This window comes from Schistocerca cancellata, chromosome 4, assembly GCF_023864275.1.
Source record: "Schistocerca cancellata isolate TAMUIC-IGC-003103 chromosome 4, iqSchCanc2.1, whole genome shotgun sequence".
In the NCBI taxonomy this organism is placed as follows: Eukaryota; Metazoa; Arthropoda; class Insecta; order Orthoptera; family Acrididae; genus Schistocerca; species Schistocerca cancellata.
The window spans coordinates 592876456-592898753 of NC_064629.1; the positions used below are offsets into that span (position 1 = coordinate 592876456).

The 22298-nt window shown below is 41.9% G+C and overlaps 1 protein-coding gene across 4 annotated transcripts in view; it reads left to right on the forward strand.

Annotated features, from left to right (window-relative positions):
• The window catches only part of LOC126184279 (calcium uptake protein 3, mitochondrial), a 638951-nt gene that overhangs the window by 579869 nt on the left and 36784 nt on the right, over positions 1–22298 (forward strand). For all 4 annotated transcript variants that reach the window (XM_049926653.1, XM_049926655.1, XM_049926654.1 and 1 more), the window contains exon 4: positions 20549–20596. In XM_049926653.1, coding sequence (XP_049782610.1) covers positions 20549–20596 — 48 coding nt within the window. The remainder of the gene's footprint in view (positions 1–20548; positions 20597–22298) is intronic.

Sequence of the window (22298 nt, forward strand, 5' to 3'; positions counted from 1 at the left end):
TGACCACCGGCAGTGTTAGATCTCAACTTGTAATAACATCTCGCAGACGAAGCTGGCAGCATGTGGAAGGTATATTAAGCGTGTCGGGAGGACGCCGTTATCGTGATGCGAAAACGGAGCGATTTATCTGACGTCGAGGGTGGAAGTATTTCCGAAACGGCTAGGTTTGTAAACTGTTCATGTGTCGCCGTGGTTAAAGTATACCTTGTACCTTGCATGGCAAAATGAGGCTATCCAAAACCGGCACTCAGGCAAGTGTGGTGCACCACGGGCCTTAGATGACACGGGTGAGCGATGGCTGCGAAGATGTGTGCTGGTGAATAGATGTGCAACTGTAGAGCATCTGACTGCCCAGATGAACCAAGGGACTACCAAGAGTGTCTCCTAGGCCGTCCAGCGAACGTTGCTGCGTATGGGCTTCAGCAGCAGGCGCCTGTTTCACGCACCCGTGCTGACGGCTGTTCATCGGCGACGAAGTCTGGAATTTGCATGCCAGTACCACAACTGGACGTCCACTGGATGGCGACAGGTGACCACCTCACGTTTCATGCTCTATCGGACAGTTGCGCATTGGCGTGTACGACTCTGCAACAATCGTCGGAAGGATCCGAACCAGTGTAGTAGCATTGTGGAAGGGGTAATGTTTTCATAGCATTCTCTGGGTGATCTCCTCATTCTGGAAGACACAGTGGATCAACACAAGTATGTATTAATCCTTGGGAATAATGTCAACCCCTACGTGCAGTTTGTTTATTCCTCTACGCTTCGGCTTCTACCAGCAGGGCAGTGACATGTCACCGAGCGAGGTGGCGCAGTGGTTAGCACACTGGACTCGCATTCGGGAGGACGACGGTTCAATCCCGCGTCTGGCCATCCTGATTTAGGTTTTCCGTGACTTCCTTAAATCACACCAGGCAAATGCTAGGATGGTTCCTTTGAAAGGGGAGGGCCGACTTCCTTCCCCGTTCTTTCCTAATACGATAAGATCAATGACCTCGCTGTTTGGTCTCTTCCCCCAAACAACCCAACCCAACAGTGACATGTCACACAACTCGCAGTGTACGTGCGCGGTTCGAAGACCACCAGCATGGGTTTACTACACTCAGCTAAGTACCAAAATTCCCGGATTTAAACCCAGCCTAGGAACTGTGGGACCAACTCGATCGGACTGTTCACGCTATAGATCCACAACCTAAAAACCTTGCACAGCTGACTACGCCACTGGAGTTAGCGTGGCTCCACATCTCTGTCGGTACTTCCAGAACCTCATTGACACTCTTCCTGCATGTCCGCGCTGCAACAGGTGGATTCTCAGGCTTTTGACAGGTGGTCAAATTGATGTCACTGGACCGTGTAAATAGTCGCTTTCTTCCCCACGCTCTATTATTGGGAGTGGCGCAAGGTACCATACCCACCCAGCACCACCTATCAGTAGAACCTGTCCGTGTCCTCCATGCTCGCGATTCTGAGGTTCCCGCTGGAGGTCAGACGTAATTGTGCATCTGCACTGAAGTTGGATTCGTTGCCCATCAAGGCGAATCAGTTATATGAATGCGTGGTGTCTGCTCTTTCAGACATCTGCTAAAGAACAGACACCACGCGGAATCCGCAGCCGTGATACATTATATGTAGAATCCCAATGTAGGTGACACCAATAGCTCTTTTCCTTTCCTTTCTCCCGCCTCCACCTTCAATTTACTCATCATTGAGTAAACGAGTGTTCATTGCACAAAAGCGTGTAATCAGAATAATTGCTGGAGCTCATCCAAGATCATCCTGCAGACACTTATTTAAAGAGCTAGAAATCTTCACTGTAGCCTCACAATATATATATATATATATATATATATATATATATATATATATATATATATATATATTCACTTATGAAATTTGTTATTAACAATCCGAACGAATTCAAAAGTAATAGCAGTGTACATGGGTACAACACTAGGAAAAGGGTGATCTTCACTACTCAAGGTTAAATCTAACTTTGGCTCCGAAGGGGGTAAATTATGCTGCCACAAAAGTCTTTGGTCACCTACCTAATAGCATCAAAAGTCTGATAGATAGCCATATAGCATTTAAAAGTAAATTAAAAGAATTTCTTAATGGCAACTCCTTCTACTCATTAGATGCATTTTTGGATATAGTAAGTGGGTAATTTCCCAACCTCCACAAAAAAAAATAAAAAAAAATAAAAAATAAATAAAAAAAATAAAAAAATATTGAGTGTCATGTAATATTTTGTCTAATGTAATAGCTTGTATAGACGCCTTTTATTAACCTGACACGTTCCACATCATTACGAAGTGTCGTATTCATGATCTATGGAACAAGTACTAATCTAATGTAACTAATCTAATCACTTCAGTGTGGATGCACACTACGCTCGAACTCTTATGGGAATCGACGAAATGCCGCGAGTAATGAGGATAAACAAACCTGAATGCTTTTTGCATTAACATTTTTGTCCTCCTTTTCAATTCATTTTAATATTTTCGAAATCCCTTTTCGTTTCCTGAAATTATGTTCCCATAATGTAATGAAGTGGAGTTTAGTATGTCCTGGAGGAAACAGGTGTTTTTCTGGAGAAAAGCTTCAACTTGGATTTAAATTCTGTGATTTGTAATGCAGCCGTAAATTCTTGAGGAATCCTACTGAAAATGGATGCTCAATTGAGCTGCAAAGAGTTTTGAAACATGCTTCGGAATTTGCTTATAACATAGAGAGGAATAGCATGACCAGTAGCCAATTAACAGATGCTGCTGTTCCTTTTAAAAGGAAGTTCGTATTGTCAATCACTAATCTCCTTATTTAGAGAGTTAATGTATAGCGAGGTTGGTTAGTATAAGAATACTAAGCTTGTTGAAAAGAGATCTACATGAAACACTTGACCAAGTATGCCTCTCATCTGAGCAGCTAAAAGGGTGTCAGACGACTAATGCAAACGTTCAGGTTCAATCCCTCGTTCGATTACAAGACTCTATATGCTGAATGCCGATTCTTTCACCTCTGACAGTGATTTGTAAACGTGAAAAACGTCGTGCTACACTACTGTTAGTAACTGTAGCAGTCTCCCCCTCATAAATGGTTAAATTACTGCACAAATCAGAAGAAGGCAAGAGCATACCACCTACAGAAACGCTGTAACTTCCAAAGGCTGTTATAGCCCTGACGACTTGGTTTTGGGCTTAACATTTCCTTGTGCCTTAATTGAGTTGGCCCAAACTACACTACTGTTTGGAAAAAGTGGAACACCAAAATCCAGAGATGTGCTCACAATGAAATTTATTCCACCGACTAGGGACATGACACTACACAAATGATTAGCATTACAGAGCCGTACATGCACTGTGACTGTACTGAGTAGCGCCACCACACGCTGTAATCAGTGCCGCTAGACATCGTGCCGCGGAATCAAAGATCACCTGAATATGCTGCTAGGGAATACTCTGCCACGCAGTTTGTAGGCGCGTCTACAAAACATCAACTGCAGCCGCAGGAGGGCCCGAACGAACAAGCTGCTGACCGACTGTATCCCGGATATATCCGATGGGCGACATGTCACGTGAACGAGATGGCCGGGGGATCAGTGACACCTGTCATTCTTCGAAGAAGGCTTGCACATTCCTCGCCACATGCATGATGGACGGATGCGGGTTTGAACCGTCGTCCTCCCGAATGCAAGTTTAGTGTGCTAATCACTGTGGTACCTTGCTCGGTGCTAAACAATACAGTCTGTCCGACTGCGTTCACCATGGCGGGGTCGGACACGTATACGCCCATCACGGTAGGACATGTAGAAGCGGGAATCGTCCGAAAACACTACGTTTTGCCACTCAGCACGCAAGACATTCGCATGTCCATTGCAGTCTGCGGTGATGGTGGTTTCTGGTCAATGGAGGCAGACGCAATGGCATGCGTGGCACCAGTCCAGCTCGCAGAAGACGTTGTCGAACTGTCGACGCAGACATATCGACACTCGTTGCAGTGCTCCAACGTTGCGTCAGCACTGTGGACGAAGCTATTTTGTCAGTTACGTCTAAGCAGATAAGATGGCGGTCATCTCGCGCCGTGTTCACATCGTGCCTATGTGCAGAGCTGTGTACAGCCCTCTACTCTTCACAGGTTCCACAAACGTCTCACTGTTAAGCAGCATGATCTGTACTGGCCACAGTGTCACGGACCGACAGACCCGCCACCCGGAGACCAATCGTTCTGCCCCGTTCAGAGGTTGTTCAGGGAAATTATCTAAATATTTCGGTGTAAGGTACCCATGATTTCTGGTGGCTCGTTATAGAATTATACGCCAATTACCCTTTTTCTGTGAACATAATTTCGCAACAATGAAAATTTCTTTAATATACGATCATCAAAACGTACTACACGAAACACATGATAATGCAACAATCCCCAGAGGAAACACGTACATTTACCACAGCGTGTCCAATCTGTCCTGTCAGCGTACAGTACAATAGGCAACAAATTTAGAACGGTTCCCTAAAACGTACTGCTCAACATGTGGACTACGACAGAGTGTACAGAGACGCACAATTAATTGTCTCACACGCTCAAGAATCTCAAGAGTACTTCTGCCTCTGCAAAAATCCTATCAACCAGATGCATGTCTCGACAGGAATCTCCTATATTGGGCTCCTCACATTCCATCATAAGTAGTAATCCACTGGGGTCACGTCTGGTGAAAGAGCTGGCCACGGAACAGGACCACCGCGACCAGTCCCTTGTTGTCCAAACTGTAAATCAATGTGGTTCCGAACAATGAGTGCAAAGTGTGCCCATCATGTTGAAACCACACAAGCTGACAAATTCCAAACAAGATACACAGCACATATCTTCCACGCGGAATGAAGGCAACCAGATACCTGGGGTAAGAAATCAAACTACATATAATTACTCTGCAGCTGGTTGGTTTAAAAGACGGGGGGACGGACCAAACTGCTAGGTCATCGGTCCCTCGTTCTGATTAAAATAATTCCACAAGGGTGGGAGTAAAATAATCGAGACATGCCAAACACAGCTGGAAGAAAGGAGAAAACCACAAGAATGACAGAAGGGCAACAAACACTAAAATGGACAAAATCAGACAAGAAAATCACAGAGTGGCGCAAGAAACATGTATAAGAGATCAAAACAAGAGATCAGATTACCATGGCTGGCTGACCATGAGAATAAAAAGGAGAAGCCAGCCACTCTGCAATATATTAAAACCTCCACCCTAAAAGCACTAGGGTGGAGGACACAGAGGGACGGAGGACATTTACATATATGATGATACAGCCACTGTATAAACACAGACATTGTAACCGTCAATGACGTACCCGTGCCTCATTGGGCTAAAATGACGATTGTGGATGGATTCTGTGACATGTGGAAGTTTTGGATTGGTCCTGGAGTCAATCTGTGACAAACAACTGAAACCAGCCCGGATTTGCAAAATGCTAATCAATTCCGTAACTATCTCTAGTAGCGTTATAGCAGCGCCTAACACACAAATCGAAAATATCACGAAATAACCAGTCACGTTACCCGATTTTTATCTGTAGTTATGATCACGTGATTGACTTAAAATACATACACGGTGCTTTGCACGGCTAGAGATATAACTGCGCGCATTAGTCTGTAATCTTGCAAATCAGTCTGCATCCCATCCTTAAATTTCTCGAACGGATTTTTCTTCCATCATACGCTGAGACTTACGAGATCCTTCCCAACTCCTCTTGAGAACAATAATTCCTCTTATGATTGGTAAGTGGTTATTTGTTGCCCATCCTTTACCAAAGCACCTGAAAATACGAGTAAATTCCTGAAACACTGTATACAAGTGATAAATAATGTTATCGATTAGATCGACCCAGACAGGTAAACATCGGGCGAGGCATTTCTTACGGTTTTATGTAAATACTGTTGTGTATATCAGACAGGTAATTTGCAATGACAGATGCGTATAATCTTGCCCATCTTCACATTCCTTGTGCTTTAACTGGGGTGTAATAAAATAGTCTTACATCTTGTGGTAACATGGATGAACCATCCTTTGGGAGGGGTTCCCTTATTACTGCAGGAACGTTGCAACATTTTGGTAAAAAGTGCAATGCAGATAATTTCGTCACAAAAAGATATAGGATACGAAATACATTTTATGTTTAAAAAATAATAAATGTGATGTGGAGAATGCGAGTATTGTTATCCCCTTGTACGCTAAACAGACGAAAGAGCTAGTGAGGACATTATCTGTCTCTCGCCCACATATGGTAGGTACAGCAGGGAACAGGACGTAACGACCGATCACGAGACGCACAAATCACAGCTGAGAATACAGTCTGTATTAACTTTAATAACATATACCCAGGAGTATTTTCAGCCAACGGCCTAATAACATATACCCAGGAGTATTTTCAGCCAACGGCCTTGCCGCAGTGGTAACGCCGATTTCCGTCAGATCACCGAAGTTAAGCGCTGTCGGGCTGGACTATCACTTGGATGGGTAACCATCCGGTCTGCCGAGCGCTGTTGCCAATCAAGGTGCACTCAGCCCTTGTGGAGGCAAACTGAGGAGATACTTGATTGAGGAGTAGCGGCTCCGGTCTCGTAAACTGAAATACGGCCGGGAGAGCGGTATGCTGACTACATGCCCCTCCATATACGCATCCAGTGAAGCCTATGGGGGTGAGGATGACACGGCGGCCGGTCGATACCGTTGGGCCTTCCAAGGCCTGTTTCGGACGGAGTTTAGTTTTTATGTGTATTTCCAGAAGTGTAGTGTTATTAAAATTCCACATACTCGAAAGCTTTAATAAGTAATAGTCTAAGTCTGTTGAACACGCTGACATCTTTAGGTGTCCCTCAAGTCTGCCATCTGAACAGCCTTTTCTAGACACCAACATCTGGTTGCCATCCTTTTTGACTTACGTAAAGAATACGACACGACCTGGCGACATCATATCCTTGCCACACTGTATGAGTGGGGTCTCCGGGGCCCGCTCCCGATTTTTATCCAAAACTTCCTGTCACTCCGTACTTTCCGTGTCCAAGTCGAACTGCTCCTCCAGTACTGGTGTTGCTGAATGGCGCCTACAGGGAGCCATCCACAAGGTGCAGTCATGGGCTCTGACCTACAGCATCCAGTTTACAGCTGCAAAGTCGTGTGTTATGTATGCACTTCTGTCTGCATCGTACCGTTCATCCGCAACCCGAACTTTACCTTAATGACGATCCACTCACTGCAGTGAAGGCACATAGATTCTTAAGACTGGTTTTCGACGTTCGATTGACGGCTTCCTCACCTTCGTAAGCTTAAGCGGAAGTACTGGCAGCACCTTAATGCCCTCCTCTGCTTGAGAAACACCAACTGGGGTGCAGATCGCTCTACGCTGCTGCTGCTCTACAGAGCCCTTGTTCAATCCCGCCTTGACTGTGGGAGCGTGTTTTTTGTTTCGGCGGCGCCCTCAGCGTTGTGTTTGCTCGACCCAGTGCACCACTGTGGCGTTCGCCAAGTGACGGGAGCTTTTAGAACGAGTCCGGTGACCAGTGTCCTGGTGGGGGCCGGAGTCCCTCCATTCAAGGTCAGGCGTGCACAACTGCTCGCCAGTTACGTTGCACACGTTCATAGTTCTCCTGCACATCCGAATTACCGTCTCCTTTTCCCAACCACAGCGGTTCATCTCCCGCATCAGTGGCCCAGGTCAGGCCTTACGATTGTGGTTCGCGTCCGGGCCCTTCTGTCTGAACTGGAATCCTTCCCATTACCACCTCTCCTCGAGGTCCATTCATGTACACCTCCATGGTGTACACCTAGGCCGCAGATTCTTCTGGACTTTCCGCGTGGCCCTAAGGACTCCGTTAACCTTGTGACTATCTGCTATCACTTCCTCTCGATTCTCGACGTGTACCAGGCCACGAAGTCGTTTACACCGACGGCTCGATGGCTGATGGTCACGCAGGCTTTGCGAATGTTCATGGAGGACATATTGAACAGCACTCCTTGCCAGACCGCTGAAGTGTTTTCACTGCAGAGCTGACGGCCATATCTCGTGCTCTGGAGCACATCCGCTCATGCCCTGGCGAGTCATTTCTCCTGTGTACTGACTGTTTGAGCAGCCATCCTTTGGTAGCGTCCATTCAAGAGTCCATCTATGCCCTGGAAGGGTCCAGTCGTTCAGTGATGTTTGTGTGGACCCCAGGACACGTCCGAATCCCAGGCAACGAGCTTTCCAACAGGCTGGCATCTCCGAAACTGACCTGTGTTCTGTCTTACGCTGCAGGGTATTTCGGCTTTTTTTAAGACGGAATGGCATAACCTCAGTACGCACAGCAAACTACGTGTGGAAGTCTTCCATGTGGTCCTCTCGCAGGGAATCAGCTGTCCTCTGCCGGCTCCGCATTGGCCATACGTGGCTAATGCATGGTTACCTCCTCCGTCTCGAGGACCCACCTCGGTGTCGCTGTGGCTCACAAATGACGGTCGCTCACCTCTTGCTGGACTGCCCACTTTTAGCCGGTCAGTGGCGGACTTTTAACTTTCCCAGCACCCTACCTTCGGTGTTTGGCGACAATGCCTCAACAGCAGCTTTAGTTGTACGTTTTATTCGTGAGGGTGGGTTTTATCATTTGATCTAAGTTTTAGCGCTTGACCTCCGTCCCTCTGTGTCCTCCACCCTAGTGCTTTTAGGGTGGAGGTTTTAATATATTGCAGAGTGGCTGGCTTCTCCTTTTTATTCTCATGGTCAGCCAGCCATGGTAATCTGATCTCTTGTTTTGATCTCTTATACATGTTTCTTGCGCCACTCTGTGATTTTCTTGTCTGATTTTGTCCATTTTAGTGTTTGTTGCCCTTCTGTCATTCTTGTGGTTTTCTCCTTTCATCCAGCTGTGTTTGGCATGTCTCGATTATTTTACTCCCACCCTTGTGGAATTATTTTAATCAGAACGAGGGACCGATGACCTAGCAGTTTGGTCCGTCCCCCCGTCTTTTAAACCAACCAGCTGCAGAGTAATTATATGTAGTTTGATTTCTTACCCCAGGTATCTGGTTGCCTTCATTCCGCGTGGAAGATATGTGCTGTGTATCTTGTTTGGAATTTGTCAGCTTGTGTGGTTTCAACATGATGGGCACACTTTGCACTCATTGTTCGGAACCACATTGATTTACAGTTTGGACAACAAGGGACTGGTCGCGGTGGTCCTGTTCCGTGGCCAGCTCTTTCACCAGACGTGACCCCAGTGGATTACTACTTATGATGGAATGTGAGGAGCCCAATATAGGAGATTCCTGTCGAGACATGCATCTGGTTGATAGGATTTTTGCAGAGGCAGAAGTACTCTTGAGATTCTTGAGCGTGTGAGACAATTAATTGTGCGTCTCTGTACACTCTGTCGTAGTCCACATGTTGAGCAGTACGTTTTAGGGAACCGTTCTAAATTTGTTGCCTATTGTACTGTACGCTGACAGGACAGATTGGACACGCTGTGGTAAATGTACGTGTTTCCTCTGGGGATTGTTGCATTATCATGTGTTTCGTGTAGTACGTTTTGATGATCGTATATTAAAGAAATTTTCATTGTTGCGAAATTATGTTCACAGAAAAAGGGTAATTGGCGTATAATTCTATAACGAGCCACCAGAAATCATGGGTACCTTACACCGAAATATTTAGATAATTTCCCTGAACAACCTCTGAACGGGGCAGAACGATTGGTCTCCGGGTGGCGGGTCTGTCGGTCCGTGACACTGTGGCCAGTACAGATCATGCTGCTTAACAGTGAGACGTTTGTGGAACCTGTGAAGAGTAGAGGGCTGTACACAGCTCTGCACATAGGCACGATGTGAACACGGCGCGAGATGACCGCCATCTTATCTGCTTAGACGTAACTGACAAAATAGCTTCGTCCACAGTGCTGACGCAACGTTGGAGCACTGCAACGAGTGTCGATATGTCTGCGTCGACAGTTCGACAACGTCTTCTGCGAGCTGGACTGGTGCCACGCATGCCATTGCGTCTGCCTCCATTGACCAGAAACCACCATCACCGCAGACTGCAATGGACATGCGAATGTCTTGCGTGCTGAGTGGCAAAACGTAGTGTTTTCGGACGATTCCCGCTTCTACATGTCCTACCGTGATGGGCGTATACGTGTCCGACCCCGCCATGGTGAACGCAGTCGGACAGACTGTATTGTTTAGCACCGAGCAAGGTACCACAGTGATTAGCACACTAAACTTGCATTCGGGAGGACGACGGTTCAAACCCGCATCCGTCCATCATGCATGTGGCGAGGAATGTGCAAGCCTTCTTCGAAGAATGACAGGTGTCACTGATCCCCCGGCCATCTCGTTCACGTGACATGTCGCCCATCGGATATATCCGGGATACAGTCGGTCAGCAGCTTGTTCGTTCGGGCCCTCCTGCGGCTGCAGTTGATGTTTTGTAGACGCGCCTACAAACTGCGTGGCAGAGTATTCCCTAGCAGCATATTCAGGTGATCTTTGATTCCGCGGCACGATGTCTAGCGGCACTGATTACAGCGTGTGGTGGCGCTACTCAGTACAGTCACAGTGCATGTACGGCTCTGTAATGCTAATCATTTGTGTAGTGTCATGTCCCTAGTCGGTGGAATAAATTTCATTGTGAGCACATCTCTGGATTTTGGTGTTCCACTTTTTCCAAACAGTAGTGTAGTTTGGGCCAACTCAATTAAGGCACAAGGAAATGTTAAGCCCAAAACCAAGTCGTCAGGGCTATAACAGCCTTTGGAAGTTACAGCGTTTCTGTAGGTGGTATGCTCTTGCCTTCTTCTGATTTGTGCAGTAATTTAACCATTTATGAGGGGGAGACTGCTACAGTTACTAACAGTAGTGTAGCACGACGTTTTTCACGTTTACAAATCACTGTCAGAGGTGAAAGAATCGGCATTCAGCATATAGAGTCTTGTAATCGAACGAGGGATTGAACCTGAACGTTTGCATTAGTCGTCTGACACCCTTTTAGCTGCTCAGATGAGAGGCATACTTGGTCAAGTGTTTCATGTAGATCTCTTTTCAACAAGCTTAGTATTCTTATACTAACCAACCTCGCTATACATTAACTCTCTAAATAAGGAGATTAGTGATTGACAATACGAACTTCCTTTTAAAAGGAACAGCAGCATCTGTTAATTGGCTACTGGTCATGCTATTCCTCTCTATGTTATAAGCAAATTCCGAAGCATGTTTCAAAACTCTTTGCAGCTCAATTGAGCATCCATTTTCAGTAGGATTCCTCAAGAATTTACGGCTGCATTACAAATCACAGAATTTAAATCCAAGTTGAAGCTTTTCTCCAGAAAAACACCTGTTTCCTCCAGGACATACTAAACTCCACTTCATTACATTATGGGAACATAATTTCAGGAAACGAAAAGGGATTTCGAAAATATTAAAATGAATTGAAAAGGAGGACAAAAATGTTAATGCAAAAAGCATTCAGGTTTGTTTATCCTCATTACTCGCGGCATTTCGTCGATTCCCATAAGAGTTCGAGCGTAGTGTGCATCCACACTGAAGTGATTAGATTAGTTACATTAGATTAGTACTTGTTCCATAGATCATGAATACGACACTTCGTAATGATGTGGAACGTGTCAGGTTAATAAAAGGCGTCTATACAAGCTATTACATTAGACAAAATATTACATGACACTCAATATTTTTTTATTTTTTTTATTTATTTTTTATTTTTTTTTATTTTTTTTTGTGGAGGTTGGGAAATTACCCACTTACTATATCCAAAAATGCATCTAATGAGTAGAAGGAGTTGCCATTAAGAAATTCTTTTAATTTACTTTTAAATGCTATATGGCTATCTATCAGACTTTTGATGCTATTAGGTAGGTGACCAAAGACTTTTGTGGCAGCATAATTTACCCCCTTCGGAGCCAAAGTTAGATTTAACCTTGAGTAGTGAAGATCACCCTTTTCCTAGTGTTGTACCCATGTACACTGCTATTACTTTTGAATTCGTTCGGATTGTTAATAACAAATTTCATAAGTGAATATATATATATATATATATATATATATATATATATATATATATATATATATATATATATATATATTGTGAGGCTACAGTGAAGATTTCTAGCTCTTTAAATAAGTGTCTGCAGGATGATCTTGGATGAGCTCCAGCAATTATTCTGATTACACGCTTTTGTGCAATGAACACTCGTTTACTCAATGATGAGTAAATTGAAGGTGGAGGCGGGAGAAAGGAAAGGAAAAGAGCTATTGGTGTCACCTACATTGGGATTCTACATATAATGTATCACGGCTGCGGATTCCGCGTGGTGTCTGTTCTTTAGCAGATGTCTGAAAGAGCAGACACCACGCATTCATATAACTGATTCGCCTTGATGGGCAACGAATCCAATTTCAGTGCAGATGCACAATTACGTCTGACCTCCAGCGGGAACCTCAGAATCGCGAGCATGGAGGACACGGACAGGTTCTACTGATAGGTGGTGCTGGGTGGGTATGGTACCTTGCGCCACTCCCAATAATAGAGCGTGGGGAAGAAAGCGACTATTTACACGGTCCAGTGACATCAATTTGACCACCTGTCAAAAGCCTGAGAATCCACCTGTTGCAGCGCGGACATGCAGGAAGAGTGTCAATGAGGTTCTGGAAGTACCGACAGAGATGTGGAGCCACGCTAACTCCAGTGGCGTAGTCAGCTGTGCAAGGTTTTTAGGTTGTGGATCTATAGCGTGAACAGTCCGATCGAGTTGGTCCCACAGTTCCTACCCCAGAATATGATGCCATACGAAAGCAGAGAATGAAAATAGGCGTGGTAAGCTAATTTACTCAGATGTATATCGCCAAAATTTGCAATGACCCGAATAGCATAAGTAGCTGAACTCAAACGTTTCAGTAGATCCTCAGTGTGTTTTTTCCAGTTCAACCCCTCATCAATGCATACACCTAGAAATTTTGAATATTCTACCTTAGCTACTGATTTCTGATCGAAGTCTATATTTATTAATGGGGTCATTCCATTTACTGTGTGGAACTGTATATACTGTGTTTTGTCAAAGTTTAATGTGAACCCATTTGCAGAGAACTACTTAATGATTTTCTGAAAAACATCGTTTACAATTTCACCAGTTAATTCTTGTCTGTCAGGTGTGATAGCTATACTTGTATCATCTTCAAAAAGTACCAGCTTTGCATCTTCGTGAATATAGAATGGCAAGTCATTAATATATATTACGAACAGCAGAGGACCCAAGACCGAACCTTGCGGCACCCCATTCTTGATTGTTCCCCAGTTTGAGAAATCACCAGTTTTTTGCATATTATGTGAACTGTTTATTTCAACTCTCTGCATTCTTCCAGTTAGGTATGATTTAAACCATTTGAGCACTGTCCCATTCATACCGCAGTACTTGAGCTTATCTAGAAGTATTCCATGATTTACACAATCAAAAGCCTTTGATAGAGCACAAAAAATCCCAACGGCTGACTTCCGGTTGCTCAGAGCATTTAATATTTCATTAGTGAAAGCATATATAGCATTTTCCGTTGAAAAACCCTTCTGGAAACCAAACTGACATTTTGTTAAAACTTTATTTTTACAAAGGTGTGAAGCTACTCTACAATACATTACTTTTTTAAGAATTTTGGATAAGTCAGTCAGAAGAGAGACTGGGCGGTAGTTGTTGACATCAGACATATCCCCTTTTTTATGCAATGGTATAACAATGGCATACTTCAGTCTATCTGGGAAAATACCCTGCTTCAGAGAGCTATTACATATGTGGCTAAGAATCCCACTTCTTTCTTGGGAACAGGCTTTTATTATCCTGCTGGAAATGCCACCAATTCCATGTGAGGTTTTATTCTTGAGAGAGTTTATTATCTTCCTAGTTTCAGATGGAGAGTTGGGTGGCATTTCAATTCTATCAAATGGTGTGGGTAAGGCCTCTTCCATTAACTGCCTTGCTTCTTCTAATGAACATTTAGATCCTATTTTCTCTACAATATTTAAAAAATGATTATTCAGAATGTTTTCGACTTCCGGCTTGTTATTTATCAAGTTTCCATTCACTTTGATGGTGATGCCGTCATCCTGTACTCTTGGTTGTCCTGTCTCCCTTGTAATAATATTCCAAATTGTTTTGATTTTGTTATCAGAGGTATTAATCTCAGACATGATGCACATGCTTCTGGACTTTTTAATAACCTTTCTTAATGTAGCACAGTAGTTTTTATAATATTTGGCTGTTTCTGGGTCATTACTCTTTCTTGTTGTTAGATACAGTTCCCTTTTGTGGTTACAAGATATTTTTATTCCTTTAGTAAGCCAAGGTTTTTTTGCACAGTTTTTTATAATTAGATTTAACAACTTTCTTGGGGAAACAGTTTTCAAATTCTCTTACAAGTGTATCATGAAATAAGTTATATTTTAAATTAGCATCGGGTTCCTTGTACACGTCATCCCAGTCTAACTGCTGAAGATTTTCTCTGAAATTTCTAATTGTTGAGTCATTAATTGAACACACAACTTTGGAGGGTAGTTTTGAATTACTGAATGGAGCTGTGTCATATACTGTAACTAGCTGAGCATCATGATCAGAAAGCCCATTCTCAACAGGACAAGAATTTATGTTTTTAAACCTATTGTGGTCTATAAAAGTGTTATCCAACAATGTGCTGCTGTCCTTTACGACCCAAGAAGGAAAATTAATGACAGATGTCAAATTGAAAGAACCGAGCAAGACTTCCAGGTCATTCTTCCTATTACACTCTTTCAGTGAGTCAACATTGAAGTCCCTACAAATAATAATTTGCTTTCCCCTATGTGACAGATAGCGCAACAAGGCATCCAAGTTTTCGAGGAATAAAGGGAAGTTTCCTGAAGGGGACCTATATACTGTTACAATTATAAAAGAGCCCTCCTTCAGTTTAAGTTGACAGGCACATGCTTCTATATGTTGCTCTAGACAAAACTTTTTTGCATCTAAGCTTTCTACACATTGATAACTTTTGACATATGTGGCAACTCCTCCTCCCACCTTATTCTCTCTACTCATATGTGCAGCTAGTTTATAACCACTGATATTTACCTTTTCCATATCAGACACACTGTGATGTTCAGACAGGCATAGTATATCTATTACATTATCAGATTCAATGTCATCTAAACAAACCAAGAGCTCATCTACTTTATTCTTCAATCCCGGAATATTTTGGTGAAAAATGGTAACATTATTTTTTACTTTACTTTTGTGAGAATCTACTTTTTTCTTTAATCCACCAATATTTTGGTTAAATATGGTAACATTATTATTTACTTTCCTGTTGTGAGAATTTTGTGAGTTTTGGACCTCTTTAGCACCTGCCTGTCTGAACTTCTCATTGGACACTGATATTAGTCTAAAAAAGAGGTACATCCATGAGTACTAGTGTCGCCCCTTATGGATTTTGCTACCAACCCTGCCAGTGGTCATTAGTCGTCCTCGCTTTAATTATATATGTGGTGTCTGTTCTTTTGGACGTGATCACTTCAGTGCGGATGCACACCACACTCGAACCCCTATGGAAATCGTTGAAACGCCGCAAGTAATGAGGGTAATGGGCAAGAGGCACTACGTCAATAGTGAGTGGATAAGTTGACAATTTGGTCTGGTGGAAGGAATGCTAGGGTAGTCTGTGTAATTGCGATGATCACTGTATCTCGATGGCACAGTGGTCGGTGTCATTGTCATCTTGCCGTATACACAGAAGGTCTCCATCATAGGGGATTTTGCAGTTTGGTGGACATCCCAAGCCAATCTGTATCCTACTGAGTGATTTCCATACAGTTCAAGATTCTGCATCACAAGGAGCAATCTTTCCATAAATTTCAAATGGTTTGGAAATTTAGGTATCCATTACTTGGCTCTAGTTTTCACTACATCATTGCATTATATTAATCTCATCCATGGAATCCAACAGAGAGGGTACGGACCAAGGATTCGCTTCTGGGGCAGGGGTCTCGCCAATCCTCAAATATAAATCACCATTATCCCCACTTTTAAAGTGTCACTTATGAATATTATTATAATAGTAATAAGAACAATGAAACATTTAATTACAAAAATATACAGAATGTTTGACTATAGTTATAATAATAATAATAATAATAATAATAATAATAATAATAATAATAATAATAATGTGTTTGTATCTGTGCTCAGGCCAGTATTTATGATCTATAGACATCTAGGCAGAACTTTGCTGTTATTAGGTACTAATATGACAAATACCACTTTTTATTCCTGTACTTGTATTGTCTGCAAAAGAGAACAAAATTTCTTTTTACAGTGCTAGTGAAAGATCGTTTATGTGTATCAGAAACAGAGGACCTAAAACAGACCTCTGTTGTGCACCGTGTGTGATTGCTTCAAGTCTTTGGTGCCTATTGCTATTTGATTGACATACTGGTGGTCAGTGGATAAGATAGAAACTGTGAATCACATGTCTCGAATATTCTGTAATAAGATATTTTAACTTTCGCTTAAGTATAACATGATTCCCACTATCAAGAGGCTTAGCCAAGTCACAAAATATTCCCAATGATGATGATTTCTGATTAATTGATTCTCGTGTATCAAATATCAAGGTCAATACACTACAGCTTGTTCAGCTGACAGTCCTTTTTTGAAATCCAAACTCTGTGCCTTTGAGTGTTTTCTGCGCTGTTTATAAAGCCTTTTGTACATTTTATCTCCATTTTTGTAGAGTAGGATGACAAAATCGTGTTTATCTGTGAAAATACCAATATGAAAAGATTGCTTATATAATTACCTTGTTGTCTTATAAATTTCAGCTGAGCAACATGTGATTATTTTCCTACCGATTTAATCGTTATTTGCATGGGCAAGTATTTTAAGAGTTGGTAATGCTGGGGACATCTTTGGGAGATGTAGGATATAAAACTTTATCAAATTTTTTTTGGAATGTTTTTATTTGAAAACTTAGTCTATCTATTAGTGCTCAGATTTAAATTATCTTTTACTCTGCATTGCAGAAAATGTATTAAAAGAGTAATTTTGGGCTACATTATTTGGTCAAGACATTGTATACTCGAAAGCAATTTCCTCATTTCTTGTTTCATTTATTCTGTCTAATATTTTCTGTGCTCAGATAGTACTTACCTTATTACTGGAGGAACTTATTTTTTTCTAAAAATAACATATGTTTTGATGGTCTGATCACTTCAAGCATGATTCTGTTGGTGATACAGGGTTTAGGAGCATTTAGTATATCTTAAGTGATGGTACACTATGTATAAAACAGTTCCTGCAAATGATACCTACTGCTGTTTACAAGGTACTACCCATTCTCCCCAACTATTGAAACTATAAAACAGATATTGAATTCCTGTGGGTTAAAAATATCACCAGAGAAATTAGCTGTTGCCCCATTTGCAAAGAAACAATTATAAACAGCATTTGTTGTTGGTTAATTTTCAAACTATAAAACGCTAATAAAATCCCAGGCTCAATTTCTAAGAATCCATAAGTTGCAAGATTGTAGACATCCACTACAAAACACTGTTTAATCGTGAAATGGTGTGAATTGTAGCAGGGCAACTCAGAAATGTGTGAGACGACAATGTAAAACAGTTTAGTGTACTGTCACAAGTATATGTGGACAGAGGTCTTGGGTATAGTTCCCATTGAATGCTATGTGTATTTCACATATGGTGTGTCATGTAGAGAATCGGGATAGCTTAGAAAGTACACAGGGATGACATCATACATGACTGGACCATGACAGTTAAACTTTCAATACTAGGTGATCTGGGAGTTAGATGACACCCAAAGCATCATTTAATACCTGTAGAGTATGTTACAGGAGAGTGGAGACACTTACCAATTTTGTATCAAGTTTCTGAAGACATAAAGTCATTACACATAGCCTTCATTAGAGACTTCCTGGCATCCTGTGTTTCTCTTGTCTCTTGTCAGACTGTGTATAGTTGTCTTAGAGAGTTTACAACGTATGCTCAACAACTCTCCAAATGGGTTACTAAAACAGAGCAGAACATGGTCCAACCAATCTGGTGTCTGTCTCACCATAATGATTAAGGTGGTAATACACTGGACTTTCTTTTGAGAGTACAGTGATTCAGATCCTTGTCTGACCATCTAGATTTAGGTTTTCAATTGTTACCTAAACTCCTTTATTTAAGGCTATTTGGTTTCTTTGAAAAGGAGTCAGACAATCATTTTTCCCCCATCCATCCCCAGGCCTAGCCTGTGACCCAACTCTGATTATTGCAGAAAGAGACTAATATGGAACTGCCAGTTTTCTCATCTGGAATGATACAATGTTAGGAGCATGTACACCATCGCACCTGTTTAAAGGATAATGTAATGACTCTGGCCCATAGGGATGGCATATCCTTATAATCCACACACTATTGTCACTTTTGCATAATTAGGTAAGTGCAACACCAGGTGGACCAGTAGCTACATCATGAGGACCTAATGAATCTAGAGTGGTTAGCTAACTGTCCAGACTTATATCTGATTAAACATGTGTGAGACAATGTAGGATGAAAGATTACAGGCTGGATACCAGCACAACACACGTGTAATGGCGAGAGGCATTATCCCAAGTTATGCTGAATGGTGTGTCCCACTGTGTAGAGAGATTCTATCCATCCTGTATTTCTTGAAAAGGTATTATGTTCTGCATTGGCCTTCCTATATGCCACTGATAGAAGGCTATCATTGTACGTCAGTTGCTGCCTGTAACAGGTAATCCTGTACACTCTGTATCCATATCACTGTGTCACATGTCACTATATTGCCGGAGATCATTTCTGATGTGCACATTTTTTATGGATCTAAAAGATCCCTTCACTTATAGATGAAAGCGTAATATGGTTGGCATTATGAATGAATGCTCAAAGTGCTACAAATTTAATTTGTTGGTGTGTCCAAACGTTTTTGGGAAAAATGCCAGAATGTGAGCCTGATAAGTTTTCTTTCCCACCCTTGTCCATCTCAGTTAATGGCTTACCTCTAGTAATTTAAATAACACCAACAGAATGTTAAACTGAAACCTGCCTACCTTCTTCTTTCTTGCTTAAGAAGAAGAAGAGGAAGAAGAAGAAGAAGAAAAACATTCTCAATTTGTGTGAACAATATGATTTTCTTTTATGTATAGAAATTATTCTGTTGTTGCTAGTTAATAGATTTATGTGCACACAATAAAAGTCAAATGGGTTTCACTAAACTGATAATATATCAGTAATAATCTGGTTGATGTTGTTGTGGTCTTCAGTCCTGAGACTGGTTTGATGCAGCTCTCCATGCTACTCTATCCTTTGCAAGCTTCTTCATGTCCCAGTACGTACTGCAACTTACATCCTTCTGAATCTGCTTAGTGTATTCATCTCTTGGTCTCCCTCTACGATTTTTACCCTCCACGCTGCCCTCCAATACTAAATTGGTGATCCCTTGATGCCTCAGAACATGTCCTACCAACCGATCCATTCTTCTAGTCAAGTTGTGCCACAAACTCCTCCCCAATTCTATTCAATACCTCCTCATTAGTTATGTGATCTACCCATCTAATCTTCAGCATTCTTCTGTAGCACCACATTTCAAAAGCTTCTATTCTCTTCTTGTCCAAGCTATTCATCATCCATGTTTCACTTCCATACATGGCTACACTCCATACAAATACTTTCAGAAACGACTTCCTGACACTTAAATCTATACTCGATGTTAACAAATTTCTCTTCTTCAGAAACGCTTTCCTTGCCATTGCCAGTCTACATTTTATATCCTCTCTACTTCGACCATCATCAGCTATTTTGCTCACCAAGTAGCATAACTCCTTTACTACTTTAAATGTCTCATTTCCTAATCTAATTCCCTCAGCATCACCCGAGTTAACTCGACTACATTCCATTATCCTCATTTTGCTTTTGTTGATGTTCATCTTATATCCTCCTTTCAAGACACTGTCCATTCCGTTCAACTGCTCCTCCAAGTCCTTTGCTGTCTCTGACAGAATTACAATGTCATCGGCGAACCTCAAAGTTTTTATTTCTTCTCCATGGACTTTAATACCTACTCCAAATTTTTCTTTTCTTTTCTTTCCTTTACTGCTTGCTCAATATACAGATTGAATAACATCGGGGATAGGCTACAACCCTGTCTCACTCCCTTCCCAACCACTGCTTCCTTTTCATGTCCCTCGACTCTTATAACTGCCATCTGGTTTCTGTACAAATTGTAAATAGCCTTTCACTCCTGGTATCAGTAATATAAAGTTACCTTAATGTTTAGGTGTATTGTACTACAGTTTTTAGGTCTTCTAAATTTGTGTTAAGTTTCCATATGTTTCCAAAACATTCAGTGAGAAAAGTTATTCTTTCTTTATTAATTTAAGTATCTTTGGGCATGATTGTTTGATCCGAAGCTACTGTTAAAAGTATTTGAGACCCTTGAGTATTACTTGGAATAGTAATTTCTCTTTCTTTTTCAGGAATAATATCCTACACGGAGTATCTGTTTCTGCTGTCAATACTTACAAGTACGTAAATCTATGTTTACAGTTCAGTATTTTTTTCTGCACCACTTGTTTGTAGTTACTAATTCTTGAGTAGTGTAAATAAATTAGAAAAGAGCAGCTATCTCTATTTTTGGTTTCTAGGTTTTGATTTGCTGTCTCAAAGTGTTCACATTGGATTTGTTTGTCATTTGTCTTATTTTTGTCCTAGAAGTTGGAGACATATTGCATTACCATCATTTATCTTTGTGTAAATAGGTAAAAATGTGGTAAATGACTGAGGTGATAGGTAGCAGTACAGTATTTCAGTAGTCTATTGCACAGTGCTTATAACACAATCTTGTGGTGTGTTAGAAACCTGCTCTGCGATGTGATCTAACAATTAGAGATTACACAAATGAAATCCATAAATACAATCCAATTCTTGATTCCTAATTGACAAATCATTCAAGTCAGCCTTTTCCTGCTGTTGGTAATGTGTCTATTTCCAGATAGTCAGAAGGCAATGATCCTTGCTTAAAAACTGCAGTTAAAAAGTAGAATATTGTCCATGTTATGTGTCGACAGAAGTGCCGACACAGTGTTATTTTGAAGGGGCCGAATAGGCACGCTATAAGCTCACCCAGAATATCGTGAAGTCTGAAACAGGATGCTCAATGAATGCTAATAAGAAAAGTACGTTGCTTTGGGAATACTTAACTTTAATCCATCCTTTTGGTATACATCGTTTATGGTGAATACAAGTAAGACTCTCTCCAGATATGGTTAACTGCGCCTTGCTAGGTCGTAGCTATGGACTTAGCTGAAGGCTATTCTAACTGTCTCTCGGCAAATGAGAGGAAGGCTTCGTACGTCTAGTCGCTAGCAATGTCGTCCGTACAACTGGGGCGAGTGCTAGTCCGCCTCTCTAGACCTGCCATGTGGTGGCGCTAGGTCTGCAAGTACTGACAGTGGCGACACGCGGGTCCGACATGTACTAATGGACCGCGGCCGATTTAAGCTACCACCTAGCAAGTGTGGTGTCTGGCGGTGACACCACAGACCACTCATGGAAGTTGAGATCATCATACTTCATCTGGGAGTCTTTATGTAGAAACCGCAAAGCAGTTGGGGTGGGTTGTGCTATGTATTTGGAATCATTTGTCAGTCCTTAAACACCATAAAAACATTGTGAAAGCTGCTATATCAAACAGAAGACTTCCTGCAACTACTGCATGAATTATCACTGCTGAGTTGTGGCCACATGAAAGTCTGATCACATGGAAGAACATGTTACTACGCACAACATTATTTACTACAATGGATGCTACACAACAAATCCCATCTGTGTTCCAACCACTCCAGCTTCTATGAATTGCACAGTAATGAACTGCCTGCCCAATCCCCAGAATTCTCCTGGCTCCATCCTCCATGAAGACTTGTTCTCATATTATGTCTGTCTGTGTTATCTCCCAGTTTCCTAATGACTGGTACTCCATCCCTTCCCCACAGACTTGTACTTCTCTTTGTCCCTCATTTTAGTTATGTTTACACTCTGTATATGTGGGGGGAGGGGGGGGTGAAATGTGGCAAGAGATGAGGAGGGTGTAAGTTTAAAGAGTAACACAAATTATGCACTGGAAAATTACAGGGTCTGAAATTTCATAATTGATTCTGGCAGTTAGAGATTTCATATATTTAATGTGAAGGAAGTGCACCTCTTAATTACTATAATTTGTCCTTTAAA